We start from the raw sequence: 17,038 nt of genomic DNA, 5'->3' as shown, positions 1-17,038 counted from the left end.
TATTTTTAGTTTTTTAAGGAACCTCCATACTGTTCTCCATAGTGGCTGTATCAATTTGTATTCCCACCAACAGTGCAAGAGTGTTCCCTTTTCTCCACACCCTCTCCAGCATTTGTTGTTTGTAGATTTTCTGATGATGCCCATTCTAACTGGTGTGAGGTGATACCTCATTGTAGTTTTGATTTGCATTTCTCTAATAATTAGTGATGTTAAGCAGCTTTTCACGTGCTTCTTGGCCATCTGTATGTCTTCTTTGGAAAGATGTCTATTTAGGTCTTCTGCCCATTTTTTGATTGGATTGTTTGTTTGTTTGATATTGAGCTACATGAGCTGTTTATATATTTTGATACACACATTTTGACGGGAGTTAATTTTGAAAACAACAGCAGATTAGAAAAACAACTTGATTTTGTGGGAAGAGAACTGGATTAGGCTTCAAAAGATCTTAGTTCTAATTTGGGTATCTGACACTTGGATGAGTAGTTCAGGAAAGTTACAGCATATTAGAGTAGAATGGAACCTTAGAAATATCTCAAACCAGACCTTTCCTTTTACTGATGAAGAGTTGATGCCTGAAGACATTGTGTGCAGAGCAAAGAATAAAAGGAAGCTTTCCTGATTCCCAGGCTTTTCCCCTTTCCATTCTATCAGTATTTTAATTTGTAATTATATATATAATTATATATGTGATCATTTATGTATATGTGTAAATGTGCACATATTTAAAGTAATATATTTCTCTTATCTCCCTCCCTTTGTCTCTCTGTCTCTCTATATATACTGCAGTCTTGTCTTTTTAAATAATTGCAAGCTCCTGGAGAGTGGACATCACGGCATACGCCTTAATTTCTATCCTTCTCAAAACATCCACCTGGGACCTGAACACCCGGTAATGTGCCCTATAAAATATGTTAAATAGAATTCACTTAAATGAAGAATTGCACAACTGCCGCGGATCCGGGCCGGACTTTGTCTCTCTCCCTGCGCAGGACAAGCGCAGATGAGTGAGTCCGCTGCAGACCCGCGCCGAGGTTTAGAGGCGCTGTGGAGCTGGTACCCTAGAAGGCTCGGGAGGCCCTGACTTAGAAGAGTTCATGCCTCGGGCTTTTCCGCGAGTACCGCTGGGGCGGCGGGAGCTCCTGCGGCGAAGGCCCGGCTGCAGAAGGACTGGCAGAAGGAATGGCAGCTGGGGGCCGGGAGGTGGGGCGAAAGGAGCGGGGGACTCGCCTACGACCTTTCTTTCCCTGGAGGCTCGGAGGCCCAGCGTGGAGACACCTGTTCCCCGGCAACCTGCAGACGCGGGCCTGGGCTGGCCAGAGCCTTTGCTGGGAACTGTCTCCTTCTTGCTCCTCCTGTCTGAAGCCATCTCAAGGGAGTTCTCTCGGTGGAATTGCTTCAGTTTATACCTTTTCCAGTCCTCTCATTTTGGACTTAGTCTTTACCCGGATTGTTGGGTCAATTCAGGTTGGTTGCCGCTTGTGTCCCACCCTAGTCCATGAATCCCAGGTAGGAAGAGGGTGCTAGTACATTGCAGGTGCGCTTAAGTATAATCTCAACTTTTGGGGGAGTGAATTGGGGGCAATTACTCTGATTGTTTTGAAATTAGGAATGACCCCAAGTTCCATTCAGATACTTATGTCTGTTATCACCTGGGCTCCAAGGTAGACTTGGACCTCACCGGCATGGAGCTTAAATACTAACAATTTATTTACACATCTCTTTCCTCTCTCCTTGATTATGGGCTGAATTTGATCAATTTATTCTTTGCTTTCTACTATGTTCTGATTTTGTATAAGCAACGCCATAGCCACTAATACCACTAACCAAAAGAGAAGTGATGATAATTGGAGTTGGAAATAATCATCTTTAAAAATGAGAGAAGTGGGAGGTGGGTTCAATTCTTTTTGGTAGCACAAAAGCTAACATGGTAGACGTGGATCTGTTAGTCCACAACATTCATTACATGCTAGAAATAACATCTCATGACTTGGCCACAGTTTGACTGGAGACAGAAGCCATCAGAAGTGCTCTTCCAGGGCAGACAGCAGAAGCAACAAGAACTACAATCCTGTAGCCTGTGGAACAAAAACCACATTCACAGAAAGATAGACAAGGTGAAAAGGCAGAGGGCTATGTACCAGATGAAGGAACAAGATAAAACCCCAGAAAAACAACAAAATGAAGTGGAGATAGGCAACCTTCCAGAAAAAGAATTCAGAATAATGATAGTGAAGATGATCCAGGACCTCGGAAAAAGAATGGAGGCAAAGATCGAGAAGATGCAAGAAATGTTTAACAAAGACCTAGAAGAATTAAAGAACAAACAAACAGAGATGAACAATACAATAACTGAAATGAAAACTACACTAGAAGGAATCAGTAGCAGAATAACTGAGGGAGAGGAATGGATAAGTGACCTGGAAGACAGAATGGTGGAATTCACTGCTGCAGAAGAGAATAAAGAAAAAAAGAATGAAAAGAAATGAAGACAGCCTAAGAGACCTCTGGGACAACATTAAACGTAACAACATTCGCATTATAGGGGTCCCAGAAGGAGAAGAGAGAGAGAAAGGACTAGAGAAAATATAAGAAGAGATTATAGTCGAAAACTTCCCTAACACGGGAAAGCAAATAGCCACCCAAGTCCAGGAAGCACAGAGAGTCCCATACAGGATAAACCCAAGGAGAAACATGCCAAGACACATAGTAATCAAATTGGCAAAAATTAAAGACAAAGAAAAATTATTGAAAGCAGTAAGGGAAAAACGAAAAATAACATACAAGGGAACTCCTGTAAGATTAACAGCTGATTTCTCAGCAGAAACTCTACAAGCCAGAAGGGAGTGGCATGATATACTTAAAGTGATGAAAGGGAAGAACCTACAACCAAGATTATTCTACCTGGCAAGGATCTCATTCAGATTCGATGGAGAAATCAAAAGCTTTACAGACAAGCAAAAGCTAAGAGAATTCAGCACCACCAAACCAGCTCTACAACAAATGCTAAAGGAACTTCTCTAAGTGGAAAACACAAGAGAAGAAAAGGACCTACAAAAACAAACCCAAAACAATTAAGAAAATGGTCATAGGGACATACATATCAATAATTACCTTAAACGTGAATGGATTAAATGTTCCAACCAAAAGACAGGCTTGCTGAATGGATACAAAAACAAGACCAATATATATGCTGTCTACAAGAGACCCACTTCAGACCTAGGGACACATACAGACTGAAAGTGAGGGGATGGAAAGAGATATTCCATGCAAATGGAAATCAAATGAAAGCTGGAGTAGCAATACTCATATCAGATACAATAGACTTTAAAATAAAGAATGTTACAAGAGACAAGGAAGGACACTACGTAATGATCAAGGGATCAATCCAAGAAGAAGATATAGCAATTATAAATATATATGCACCCAACATAGGAGCACCTCAATACATAAGGCAACTGCTAAAAGCTATAAAAGAGGAAATCGACAGTAACACAATACTAGTGGGGGACTTTAACACCTCACTTACACCAATGGACAGATCATCCAAAATGAAAATAAATATGGAAACAGAAGCTTTAAATGACACAATAGACCAGATAGATTTAATTGATATCTATAGGACATTCTATCCAAAAACAGCAGATTACACTTTCTTCTGAAGTGTGCACGGAACATTCTCCAGAATAGATCATATCCTGGGTCACAAATCAAGCCTCAGTAAATTTAAGAAAATTGAAATCATATCAAGCATCTTTTCTGACCACAACGCTATGAGATTAGAAATGAATTACAGGGAAAAAAACGTAAAAAATACAAACACATGGAGGCTAAACAATACTTTACTAAACAACCAAGAGATCACTGAAGAAATCAAAGGGGAAATCAAAAAATACCTAGAGAGCATCCCTGGTGGAGCAGTGATTAAGAATCTGCCTGCCAATGCAGGGGACACGGGTTCGAGCCCTGGTCCAGGAAGATCCCACATGCCACGGAGCAACTAGGCCCGTGAGCCACAACTACTGAAGCCCACGTGCCACAACTACTGAAGCCTGCGCACCTAGAGCCCGTGCTCCGCAACAAGAGAAGCCACCACAATGAGAAGCCCGCGAACCACAACGAAGAGTAGCCCCCGCTTACCGCAACTAGAGAAAGCCCGCACGCAGCAACGAAGACCCAACACAGCCAAAAATAAATAAATAAAATGAATGAATTTTAAAAAAATACCTAGAGACAAATGACAATGAAAACATGATCCAAAACCTATGGGATGCAGCAAAAACAGTTCTAAGCGGGAAGTTTATAGCAATACAAGCCTACCTCAAGAAACAAGAAAAATCTCAAGTAAACAATCTAATCTTACACCTAAAGGAACTAGAGAAAGAAGAACAAACAAAACCCAAAGTTAGCGGAAGGAAAGAAATCATAAAGATCAGAGCAGAAATAAATGACATAGAAACAAAGAAAACAATAGCAAAGATCAATAAAACTAAAAGCTGGTTCTTTGAGAAGATAAACAAAATTGACAAACCATTAGCCAGACTCATCAAGAAAAAGAGGGAGAGGACTCAAATCAATAAAATCAGAAATGAAAAAGGAGAAGTTACAACAGACACCGCAGAAATACAAAGCATCCTAAGAGACTACTACAATCAACTCTATGCAAATACAATGGACAACCTGGAAGAAATGGACAAATTCTTAGAAAGGTATAACCTTCCAAGACTGAACCAGGAAGAAACAGATAATATGAACACACCAATCACAAGTAATGAAATTGAAACTGTGATGAAAAATCTTCCAACAAACAAAAGTCCAGGACCTGATGGCTTCACAGGTGAATTCTATCAAACATTTAGAGAAGAGCTAACAGCCATCCTTCTCAAACTCTTCCAAAAAATTGCAGAGGAAGGAACACTCCCAAACTCATTCTATGAGGCCACCATCACCCTGATACCAAAACCAAAGATACTACAAAGAAAGAAACTTACAGACCAATATCACTGATGAATATAGATGCAAAAATCCTCAACAAAATACTAGCAAACAGAATCCAACAACACATTAAAAGGATCATACACCATGATCAAGTGGGATTTATCCCAGGAATGCAAGGATTCTTCAATATATGCAACTCAACCAATGTGATACACCATATTAACAAATTGAAGACAAAAATCCATATGATCATCTCAATAGATGCAGAAAAAGCTTCTGACAAAATTCAACACTGATTTATGATAAAAACTCTCCAGAAAATGGGCATAGAGGGAACCTACCTCAACATAATAAAGGCCATATACCTCAAACCCACAGCAAACATCATTCTCAATGGTGAAAAACTGAAAGCATTTCCTCTAAGATCAGGAACAAGACAAGGATGTCCACTCTCACCACTATTATTCAACATAGTTTTGGAAGTCCTAGCCACGGCAATCAGAGAAGAAAAAGAAATAAAAGGAATACAAATTGGAAAAGAAGAAGTAAAACTGTCACTGTTTGCAGATGCCATGATACTATACATAGAGAATCCTAAAAATGCCACCAGAAAACTATTAGAGCTAATCAATGAATCTGGTAAAGTTGCAGGATACAAAATTAATGCACAGAAATCTCTTGCATTCCTATACACTAGTGATGAAAAATCTGAAAGAGCAATTATGGAAACACTCCCATTTACCATTGCAACAAAAAGAATAAAATAACTAGGAATAAACCTACCTAGGGAGACAAAAGACCTGTATGCAGAAAACTATTAGACAGTGATGAAAGAAATTAAAGATGATACCAACAGATGGAGAGATATACCATGTTCTTGGACTGGAAGAATCAATACTGTGAAAATGACTATACTACCCAAAGCAATCTACAGATTCAATGCAATCCTTATCAAATTACCAATGGCATTTTTTAACAGAACTAGAACAAATCATCTTAAAATTTGTATGGAGACACAAAAGACCCCGAATAGCCAAAGCAGTCTTGAGGGAAAAAAATGGAGCTGGAGGAATCAGACTCCCTGACTTCAGACTATACTACAAAGCTACAGTAATCAAGACAATATGGTACTGGCACAAAAACAGAAACATAGATCAATGGAACAAGATAGAAAGCCCAGAGATAAACCCACGCACCTATGGTCAACTAATCTATGACAAAGGAGGCAAAGATATACAATGGAGAAAAGACAGTCTCTTCAATAAGTGATGCTGGGAAAACTGGACAGCTACATGTAAAAGAATGAAGTTAGAAGACTCCCTAACACCATACACAAAAATAAACTCAAAATGGATTAGAGACCTAAATGTAAGACGGGACACTATAAAACTCTTAGAGGAAAACATAGGCCGAATGCTCTGTGACATAAATCACAGCAAGATCCTTTTTGACCCACCTCCTAGAGTAATGGAAATAAAAACAAAAATAAACAATGGGACCTAATGAAACTTCAAAGCTTTTGCACAGCAAAGGAAACCATAAACAAGACGAAAAGACAACCCTCAGAATGGGAGAAAATATTTGCAAATGAATCAATGGACAAAGGGTTAATTTCCAAAATATATAAACAGCTCATGCAGCTCAATATTAAAGAAACAAACAACCCAATCCAAAAATGGGCAGAAGACCTAAATAGACATCTCTCCAAAGAAGACATACAGATGGCCAAGAAGCACATGAAAAGCTGCTCAACATCGCTAGTTATTAGAGAAATGCAAATCAAAACTACAATGAGGTATCACCTCACACCAGTTAGAATGGGCATCATCAGAAAATCTACAAACAACAAATGCTGGAGAGGGTGTGGAGAAAAGGGAACCCTCTTGCACTGTTGGTGGGAATACAAATTGATACAGCCACTATGGAGAACAGTATGGAGGTTCCTTAAAAAACTAAAAATAGAATTACCATATGATCCAGCAATCCCACTACTTGGCATATACCCAGAGAAAACCATAATTCAAAAAGACACATGCACCCCAATGTTCATTGCAGCACTATTTACAATAGCCAGGTCATGGAAGCAACCTAAATGCCCATCGATAGACGAATGGATAAAGAAGATGGTACATATATACAATGGAATATTACTCAGCCATAAAAAGGAATGAAATTGAGTCATTTGTTGAGACGTGGATGGACCTAGAGAGTGTCATACAGAGTGAAGTAAGTCAGAAAAAGAAAAACAAATATCGTATGTTAACGTATATATGTGGAACCTAGAAAAATGGTACAGATGAACCGGTTTGCAGGGCAGAAGTTGAGACACAGATGTAGAGAATAAACGTATGGACACCAAGGGGGGAAAATCGCGGTGGGGTGGGGATGGTGGTGTGCTGAATTGGGCGATTGGGATTGATATGTATACACTGATGTGTATAAAATTGATGACTAATAAGAACCTGCAGTTTAAAAAAAAAAAAAAAAGAAGTGCTGTTCCCTCCTCTTGCTACTGCCAACCCCAACATAGCCCAACTGGATATTCAGTGCTTTAGGACAAAGACAACCCTTGGTATGCATTCTAAAGATTAGCTCACAGGCCATTTGTGTGAAATGCTGATTCTTTTACCACCAAGTTTAGTTTCTGGTGTTCTTTAGTCTCTGCAGCTAATTCCCCTTCCCTTCCCTTCCCCTCCCCTTCCCTATTACCTGTACCAGCAAAGGTGTAGCACTGGAAAGAGGTCTGAAACCTGTTTGACTTTAAACTCTGCAATAACTAGCAAATAATTTGGTGAAGTAAAATTTACTTTTCTGGGTTTGAAAGTCAGAAGGTTGAGCTCTTTTATCTATGCTAGTAATTGTAATTCTGAAATAACTCATATCTGAATTGACTGAATGCACTTATTTAATAAATATTTAAGCTCCCACTATTTTCCTGTTAAGTGCTGACGTACAGGGTGAGGAAAACCAGTAGTAACCCTTGCCTTTTTGAGGATTACAGTAGAGTGGTGAAGAATAATAGCTACCATTCATGCTTTAAACACCTTATCTAATTTTTTGAAGACAGAATTTATAGATGGGCATTATGATCATGTCATAATTAAGTGCAGAGAAGTGAAACTAAGGATGTGTTTAAAATGTATTCAGGTATTTGATTATGCATTAATTTACTTATTGACTAAATATTTATTAAGCATCTGCTATATTAAGGGCATGAGATACCAACCTTCGTGGTCTTGATAGTTTTTTAGAGAGATAAAAAGAGCTAATTTCCGTGAAGAGTGATGACTGTCATGCCTGGGGAAGTAAGGAATGAGGAGGACACGGACATTTAAGAGTATAAATTTTGTTTTTTTTATTATTTTCAAGTGAGTTATAGTGACTTAAAGTGGCCTATAGTGATTTGAAATGGCTATAATGTTACTAAGGTATAAAAAACTGTGAGGCTGATGTATGGAGAAAATCACTTAGCCGACTGCTTAGTATCTGTGTTTCAACTTGGGTTCGTTGGCCACTAATCATCCTGGCAAATACAATAGGTCTTGTGAAGTGACTAAAAGCAAACAACCCCCCTCCCCCCAGCCAAACCAGTAACAGTTTTTAAAAGTTGCTTCTTCCTGAAAGATATCTCTGAAAAGAAAGCCATTTGCTAGTGCTGTAGGGGTATTTTCAAATCTAATGATCTGTGATGCTTTCAGAATATGTCTGCTATTGGTTGGTAAATCTTCCTGACTTTACTCTTGCAGTAGAATCCCAGGCTTAGGGCAAGGGATTTTTAGGGGAGAGGGCTATGGAAATGGGTGTCAATGGAAACAATCAATAACCAATCTATAATATGAATAGAAGAGAGTTTTATTTGAGCCAAACTGAGGACTATAGCCTGGGAGACATCCTTTCAGATAGCTCTGAGGAAATGCTCTGGAGAAGCCTGGCTTTCAGCACAGTTTTATATCTTGTCATAAAAAAGAACATCATGACAGGGGCACATTCCTTCAAGGTTTCAAAAAGGACACCTGCACAGTGAGTCAGTATCACCTGGAGAGGGAGCCTTATCATTGAAGGAGTACTAGTACTAGTCAATGCTGTTTGACATCTTAGCTCCTCTCTGACCTGTGCTTCCATCCTGACATCTTCTCTTTCTCACTCTGATCATCCTGCCTCCCTTTTATAAGGTGATTAATTGGGTCCACCAGATAATCAAGGATAATCTCCACATTTTGAAATCCTTAACTTAATCATGTCTGAAAAGTTCTTTTTTGCCATTTAAGGTAACATTCACAGGGTCTGGTGATTAGGACATGAACATCTTCAGGGGGCCATTATTCAGACTAGGATTTACCCCATAAATGTTGCCCTGCATAATGTAGTTGCCTCACAAAAAGCTGATTTTGGTGAAAGGTGTAAAAGTGATTAACCACCCAATTTCTTTCCATATAATATTATTATGTAATTTGTATGGCTTATTTAAAATTAGAATAAGAATTACCATTTTATATTTGTTTGACCTTTTTCAAAGTACACTGCATGATAAATACATGGACTTGAATGGATTTAGAGGTTAAAGGAATTGCTGCTTCTCCTACAAGTCAAACTCAGCCATTCTCTAAAAGAAAGAAGCCACTACATGTATGTATGCTATATAATTTTCCTCTTGTAGGATGATTCATTAAATAATGTTCTGACTCCTTTCTTCATATTTTTATGACTACTTATACTCCCAAATATTTAGGATTAACATTTCCTAGATTTGAATAGTTGAACCAGCAAAACTGAAGATAATCATTATTTGAAAATTGATCATTACTTGAATTATTTTTATTTTTTATTTTTTTTAATATAAATTTATTTATTTATTTGTTTTTGGCTGTGTTGGGTCTTCGTTGCTGCATGCGGGCTTTCTCTAGTTGTTGCGGTACACGGGCTTCTCATTGTGGTGGCTTCTCTTGTAGCAGAGCACGGGTTCTAGGTGTGTGGGCTTCAGTAGTTGTGGCACGTGGGCTCAGTAGTTGTGGCTTGGGGGCTCTAGAGCACAGGCTCAGTAGTTGTGGTGCAGGGGCTTAGTTGCTCCGCGGCATGTAGGATCTTCCCAGACCAGGGCTTGAACCCATGTCCCCTGCACTGGCAGGCAGATTCTTAACCACTGTGCCACCAGGAAAGTCCCAGTTTTATTTTTTTTAATTAAGCTTATCATTGTTTTCTTCTTATTATTTAAAAAATTATCTATGTATGTCTGCAGAAAATATAAAAAAATAAAAATGGTAGAAAGAAGAAGAAAATAATATATATTTTGTGTAAGCTAGGTAGGAAGAGAATCTGGGCTTCTACTATTAGGACTTTTATTCTTTTCAACCTTCGTAATATCACTGTTGTGTATATCATTGATTAGGTGCAAGTCTAAAGCTACTTTGTCCCTGTAACCACCACAGAATTGAGCAAATATAAAATTTAGTTTAGAAATACATAAAAATGATATATATTTCTTTGCTATTCTTACTGTTTCAAATATTGAATGCCTACTGTTCATCAGTGAACATGATATATGTTCAATAACTTATATCACTTAATTCTTACAACAAACCTTTGAGGTAGGCATTATTATTAACCTGCTTTTATTTTTTATCTATCTATCTATCTATCTATCTATCTATCTATCTATCTGGGAGACTGAAGGATTTATTACTTGCAGTAAGTAAGGAGAACACCAGGGATCTTTTCCCAAAGCAGTATCTCCCTGAACTGCAAAATTGGGGAAATTTAAAACTAAGGGTACATGCATATTCATAAGGGGGCTAGAGCAGAGGAGAATTCAGCATATAATTGGGGGAAAGTTCAACAGAGTCCAAGCTTTAGTTGACTGAAGTCAGGAGGGTCAAATCATCATTCCATCCCCCACCTGAGTGGGGGCCTTAGTTCCAAATAAACCTAATTAGTTTAACATTCTTCTCTGAGATGTCTCAGGGTTCCTTCAAAGCATCCCAGAGTTAACTGGAGGCCGGCATCAGGATTTACTGAAGCTCAGGTTCTTTATGTCTTGTTGCAGAAAGAATTTAGGGAGAAACAAAGTGATAGGTAAGAAGTGGATTTATTTATAGAGGTACAAATTCCATAGACAGAATGTGGTCTGTCTCAAAAGGCGAGAGAGACCCTGGGAGAGACACGCTCCACAGAGCGTGGGCCATCTCAGAAGGTGAGAGGCCTAACCTGCTTTTAGATATGGAAGAACTGAGACTCCTAGAGATTAAGTGACTTGCCAGGATTTTGAACGTTAGTTCTGACTTCAAGATCTGTGCTCTTTACTCTGTGTTCAGCCATCTCCCTTATATACATGAGTTAGTGCTTTGAGGTTTTTATGGTTCACAATATTACGAGTTAAATCTGAATTATTTGATAATTTGAATCAAAGCAGCCCTTCCTGGGGGAGGCTGTACATGTGGAGGGTCAGGGGGGATATGGGGAATCTCTGTACCTTCCACTCAATTTTGCTGTGAACCTCAAACTCTTCTAAAAAATAAAACTCATTAAAAAAAAATGAGTTGGATAAAAAAATTGTTGGATACAAAAATATCCAACTGTTAAAATAAAGGGCCAGATAGTAAATATTTTTGGCTTCATGGGCATGCAGTCTCTGTTGCAACCATTCAACTTTGCTGTTTTTGTGAGAACACATAGACAGTTCGTAAGTAAATGAGCATCGTTGTGTTCCAATAAAACCTTTTTGTATTTATAAAAACAGAGCTGGGCCTAGTTTGCTGACTGCTGGCCTAGGGATTTATAAACTATAATTTACCTTTATTCTGGATTGGCTAGCAATTTGGTTGGAATTAGATAGGAAAGGTAACTGCCATTCTGAAATATTTATCCCTATGATCTCATTATTAAATAGATCTATTTAACAGATTTGAATAAGTCTATTAAAACATTTTCTGAAGAATAATAATGATCATGATGATTATGAAAACTACAGCTATATTTTATTTAAATTTTCTTCCTAAAGTTAGATGATGTTATAATGTTTCCAAAATATAATTAAGAAAATATTTGATGGGTGATAGAAGTGTGCTGCTATTTTAGTCTATGTTTCATATATAATACATAATAATATATATTATATTAAAATTAATTAAATATAATCAATATTATATACATTTGTTTTTATTTTATTATTATATATTAAATATATATATCCATTTAAATGATCACCTTGTGATTTTACATTTCTACATTTTAACTATTTATTAGGATAGTACTTAAAACAATACCATTTTAAAATTGATACTGAGCTGAATTTGTTTTTTCTTACTCTTACTGTCAGAGTGATGAAGCCCAGTCTTGGGCAACAAAAATGACCCGTTAGATGATATTTCAGAAGTAAGCTATAAATGCTTATGGGTAAATTATTTCCTGCTTTTATTAACTTGAGCTTTCCCTAAGATTCATACATAGTTCTTATTCCATGGTGGCTAAACTCACTGTAATTTTCAGGTCTTTGCACAATTTTTGGCAATAAAATCAAACATTTACAAACATATACCTGTATATATTTGTTACTTCCTTGCTTAAAATCCTGTACTGTCTTCCCATTACCTTTGGGATAAGGTCCAAGTTCTTTAACTTGTATTATAATTTAACAGCTCTGGCTCTGAAGCCTTGCCTCATCCTTCTCCTCTGGGTATAGACTTGGATACAACACTTTCAAAGGGTTGTCCTGGTTTTATACTACTTTTGGAGCTACTGTCCCTCTCTGGGACAATATATATTTGCTTAGTACTCTTTTCAGATTTCTCTTATCCACTGGCTGTGTTATCTTTCATCCCATGGAACTGTGGCAGGGAGCCAAATAACACCAGAAGATAGAATATTTCAATATTCTAGAAATGGCAACCAGAGATTCTCAGTATTAGTGATCTCCAATTCCAATGACTGTTCTGGAAGAAATGATTGGCAATGGAGTTTTTCTGGGGCAGGAATAAAAAACCTATCCAAAACTCCTAAGAAGAAAGAAAAGTCATTTTTTCTTCTATTTTAGAACAAGGAGGAAAGTGGTGGTGGTGGGGAGGTGGTGGTGGGATGAATTGGGAGATTGAGACTGACATATCTACACTAACATGTATAAAATAGATAACTAATAAGAAGCTGCTGCATAAAAAAAAAAAAAAAAAAAAGAACCAGGACTGATCTCCAGCTGGGAAACAAGATACAGGCTTAACTGGTATTTGAGGCCAGTGCCCATTCTGAGCAGTTCTGTGTGCTTTGATTGCTCAGTGATGCTGTACCAGCTAAATGTTTTAAATATGACCTCTCTTTAGAAAATAGATTATAATGGTCTGTTTCTTAGGCATAAATGCTAAGGTAAATGGTAAACCTGTTAATGTTAATAAGGAAAATTAATAATAATTCTGATTTTTTTATGGCAATAGTATACTTTTTACTTCTAGGAGTAGGACATAATACCTGAAAATTTGCCAGCGTCAACAGACAAATATAAATGAAAATATCAGCAATACAAAACTGAAATGAAAGAGGGATACAAACAGTATAGTCAGAGAAATGTGCAAAAGACAAAGTCAAATATCACACATCAACAGACTCCGAGAAACAAGATAGATGACAAGGTAATGTATAACGCTTTATAAAATAGTAATGAAATTTAAAGAAAACAGTTACACGTATTATAGAAACATCTTTTTGTCTGATATGTCTTGCTGTTAGTCATAATAAAGTACAGTAGCTAACATTTATTTCTGTGTGCCAGCGACTATTTTAAGTATTTTACTTACATTAACTAGTTTTTTCACAACAACCATAATGGGTTATTATCACCATTTTCAGGCATGAAAACTTTACTTATACGACCTACTGACCTATTCATCTTTTCTCTGTTAGTAGTTTTCCACTTGCCTTGGGTTGGAAATAAGACAGTATTATACATCTGTTTTTGATGTAGCTGTCTTGAACTCTGTTGGTCTCACAGATTAAATTTTAAAGTTGGAAAATGGTTTCAGACTTTAAAGCGACCCTGTTTTATTCTAAAACTGTCATCACTCCATGATTGTCTTCTAGCTCAGTTTGGGAGATGTTTTTAATATCGAATTGCTGAAACTGTTATACTTTAATTTAATCTTAATTAGGTATAAACTCACCGTTCATGAATATAAGAGCAAAGTAAACATAATAAATTTAATGGCTTTCCACAAGCATACCAGAAAGGTCAATCTTGAATTTTACAAAGGTTTGAAAACATAGTTTATGATACTACTGGCCATACTTTATGAGAGCACTTAGGTACAATTCTTCATTCAGTTAACTTTTAATAAGAATAATGTATTTTCAGGGAGGTTTGATGGTTGTATTTACTTAGCATTTTACTGTAGGGAAAAAAATGATAAATTGTAAGTAGATGCGGCATATCAGCTTTTTTTTTTCTGATGCATGTAGGAACTATCTAGAACTGACTAAATCACATGGTGTTTAGCTGAAAGAGTAACAAAAGTTATGGGATTATTTGGTCCCTTTTATTTCAAAACAAATTTTCCAGATCCAAACAGATGCACATAAATATAATATTCTAGTATCTGTAGTAATAGACAGGATAATTTCATAACCATTTAGCATCTGGCTGTGTATTATTTGTAGGATCTACCATGTGACATTTAGATCACTGTAATAACGTTGGGAAAATAGAATGAAGGTTTCTATAAGTGCGTGCTTTATTTTCCATGGCAAAACGGTTCAAATAGTTTTAAAGTAAAACCTTGGTGTCCTTGAACACAAGTTCAAATGAGGACGCTTGTTTACTTTTGGTTTAAGAGAAGACAAATATTGTTTGTAAATCTTCCCATATGATTGTAAATATTTATATAGTATGAATAAAGGGTTTTATAAATAAAAGCCAATATTTGCATATTTCTTCTGGTGAAGATCCTGTTTTACTTCTTCGATTTTTTTTTTTAACCTGCATTTAACCTACATATTAAAAGTTTAATATGTTCTTGATAGTCTTGTGAAAAAGCCCTGGTTTCTATATATTCTATATACAATAATCTTGTACTTAAGGGGTTTGAGCAACTTATCTGATGTCTTTTAAAATGTATACCATTATGAGAACCAAAACTGCTGTATAAACGTGCTGTTAGTAAATCCTATTATTATTACATGAATTAACACTGGAATAGTAATCTCTGGAAATAGAAGAGGTCCCTGATATCCAAAACATAAGCCCCTCTTTAAAGCAGGGAGCCACATGTAAATTGATTCTCTTTGCTGATAAAGAAAAGCTAAAGTTAGATATATTTAGAATCCAAGATAATAACTAAAGATCATAGCTACTAACTAATCAGGCTGATACATCAGTCAACTGATAATGTCAAACAGTAAAATAAAAGTTCCACCCTGCTTGATTTTTTTTTTTTTTAATTAATTAATTTATTTATTTATGGCTGTGTTGGGTTTTCGTTTCTGTGCGAGGGCTTTCTCTAGTTGCGGCAAGTGGGGACCATTCTTCATCGCGGTGCGCGGGCCTCTCACTATCGCGGCCTCTCATGTTGTGGAGTACAGGCTCCAGACGCGCAGGCTCAGTAATTGTGGCTCACGGGCCCAGTTGCTCCGCGGCATATAGGATCTTCCCAGACCAGGGCTCGAACCCGTGTCCCCTGCATTGGCAGGCAGATTCTCAACCACTGCGCCACCAGGGAAGCCCACCCTGCTTGATTTTAAAAGAAGTTTTTTTTTTTTTTTTTTTTTAAAGCACTTTTCTTTTTTTTTTTTTATAGCTACTTTATTTATTTATTTTATTTTATTTTTGGCTGTGTTGGGTCTTCGGTTCATGCGAGGGCTTTCTCTAGTTGAGGCAAGTGGGGGCCACTCTTCATCGCGGTGCAGGGACCGCTCTTCATCGCGGTGCGCGGGCCTTTCACTATCGCGGCCCCTCCTGTCGCGGGGCACAGGCTCCAGACGCGCAGGCTCAGTAGTTGTGGCTCACGGGCCCAGCTGCTCCGTGGCATGTGGGATCTTCCCAGACCAGGGCTCGAACCCGTGTCCCCTGCATTAGCAGGCAGATTCTCAACCACTGCGCCACCAGGGAAGCCCCCTGCTTGATTTTTAAAGGCAAATTTCCTGTGTTGAGTTTTCCTTCCATTTAGTATAAAAAGGTGGTGAATCTCTTATTGTCAAATTGTTTTGCCACCTGAAACGTAAACTTATATGTGTGTGTCTATATATATATATGTATTTTAAATAGTGAAACATCTTTAAATAAAACATGAAAATCATTAAACTTCAATTTTACAGAAAATAATATTAATTCCCAAATTAATATTAATTAATTGTACTTATTATTAATCATTCCAGATATACCTTTTTTCACCAACTATTTAAAAAGACAAAACACCTTTTGGATTTAGAAACGATCACCCTAATTCACCCATTCACTGTTTATTCTTTCAAAAATAGTTATCTAATGTTTAACTACATGCAAGGTACCTTTCCAGGCACTGGTGATAGGTCAGTGAGTAAAACAGACAAAAATTCTTGCCCTTACAGAGCATATAACCTAATTAAGGAGTAAGCAAGAAAAAAAAAAAAAAGAACAAATGAAATGAATGAATGAACTGATCAGTTCATCTAATTATGAGAGATGATGATAAATGCTATGGGTAGAAGGGAACTGGAAAGGCTAGGACTTGAGGCTGGGGTAGCAGTTTGTACAGGATCATCAGAGAAGATCGTTTCCATAAGGTAGCATTTTAGCACACATATGAAAGGGGTAAGAGGTAAGCCAGCCAGGAGAAACTCTGTCATGAAGTGTCATGAAGTAGGAGTGGGCCTGGAGTGTTTCAGAAATATCAGGAGCAGTGTGATGAGGGGGAACGGCGAGGGAGAGGTGGGAGGAGATTGTTCAGTGAGTTAAAGGGAAGATGAGGCTGGGAGGCAGACCATGGAGGTCTTGTAGACTGCTTAAGGACTTTGCCTTCTATTTTGTTCTGTTGAGGATGGGTTTTATTGAGGAGGTCATCACAGTAATCCAGGCAAGAGGTGAGGACGCTTGCCTGGACCGAGGTGGTCGCAGCAGACTTGGATAAGAAGTGGTCACGAGGAGGAGTTGGAT

The 17,038-nt window shown here is 37.5% G+C and overlaps 1 protein-coding gene across 1 annotated transcript in view; it reads left to right on the top strand.

Annotated features, from left to right (window-relative positions):
• The first annotated feature begins 9,456 nt into the window (after positions 1 to 9,456).
• CAPS2 (calcyphosine 2) overlaps positions 9,457 to 17,038 on the top strand; it is a 41,406-nt gene continuing 33,824 nt past the window's right edge. The window contains 2 exon segments of the mRNA XM_059937378.1: positions 9,457 to 9,561; positions 13,377 to 13,547. Coding sequence (XP_059793361.1) covers positions 9,460 to 9,561; positions 13,377 to 13,547 — 273 coding nt within the window. The 5' untranslated portion in view covers positions 9,457 to 9,459.

This window comes from Balaenoptera ricei, chromosome 10, assembly GCF_028023285.1.
Source record: "Balaenoptera ricei isolate mBalRic1 chromosome 10, mBalRic1.hap2, whole genome shotgun sequence".
In the NCBI taxonomy this organism is placed as follows: Eukaryota; Metazoa; Chordata; class Mammalia; order Artiodactyla; family Balaenopteridae; genus Balaenoptera; species Balaenoptera ricei.
Note: the sequence above shows the minus strand (reverse complement) of the source record. Positions and strands in the feature narration are given on the sequence as shown.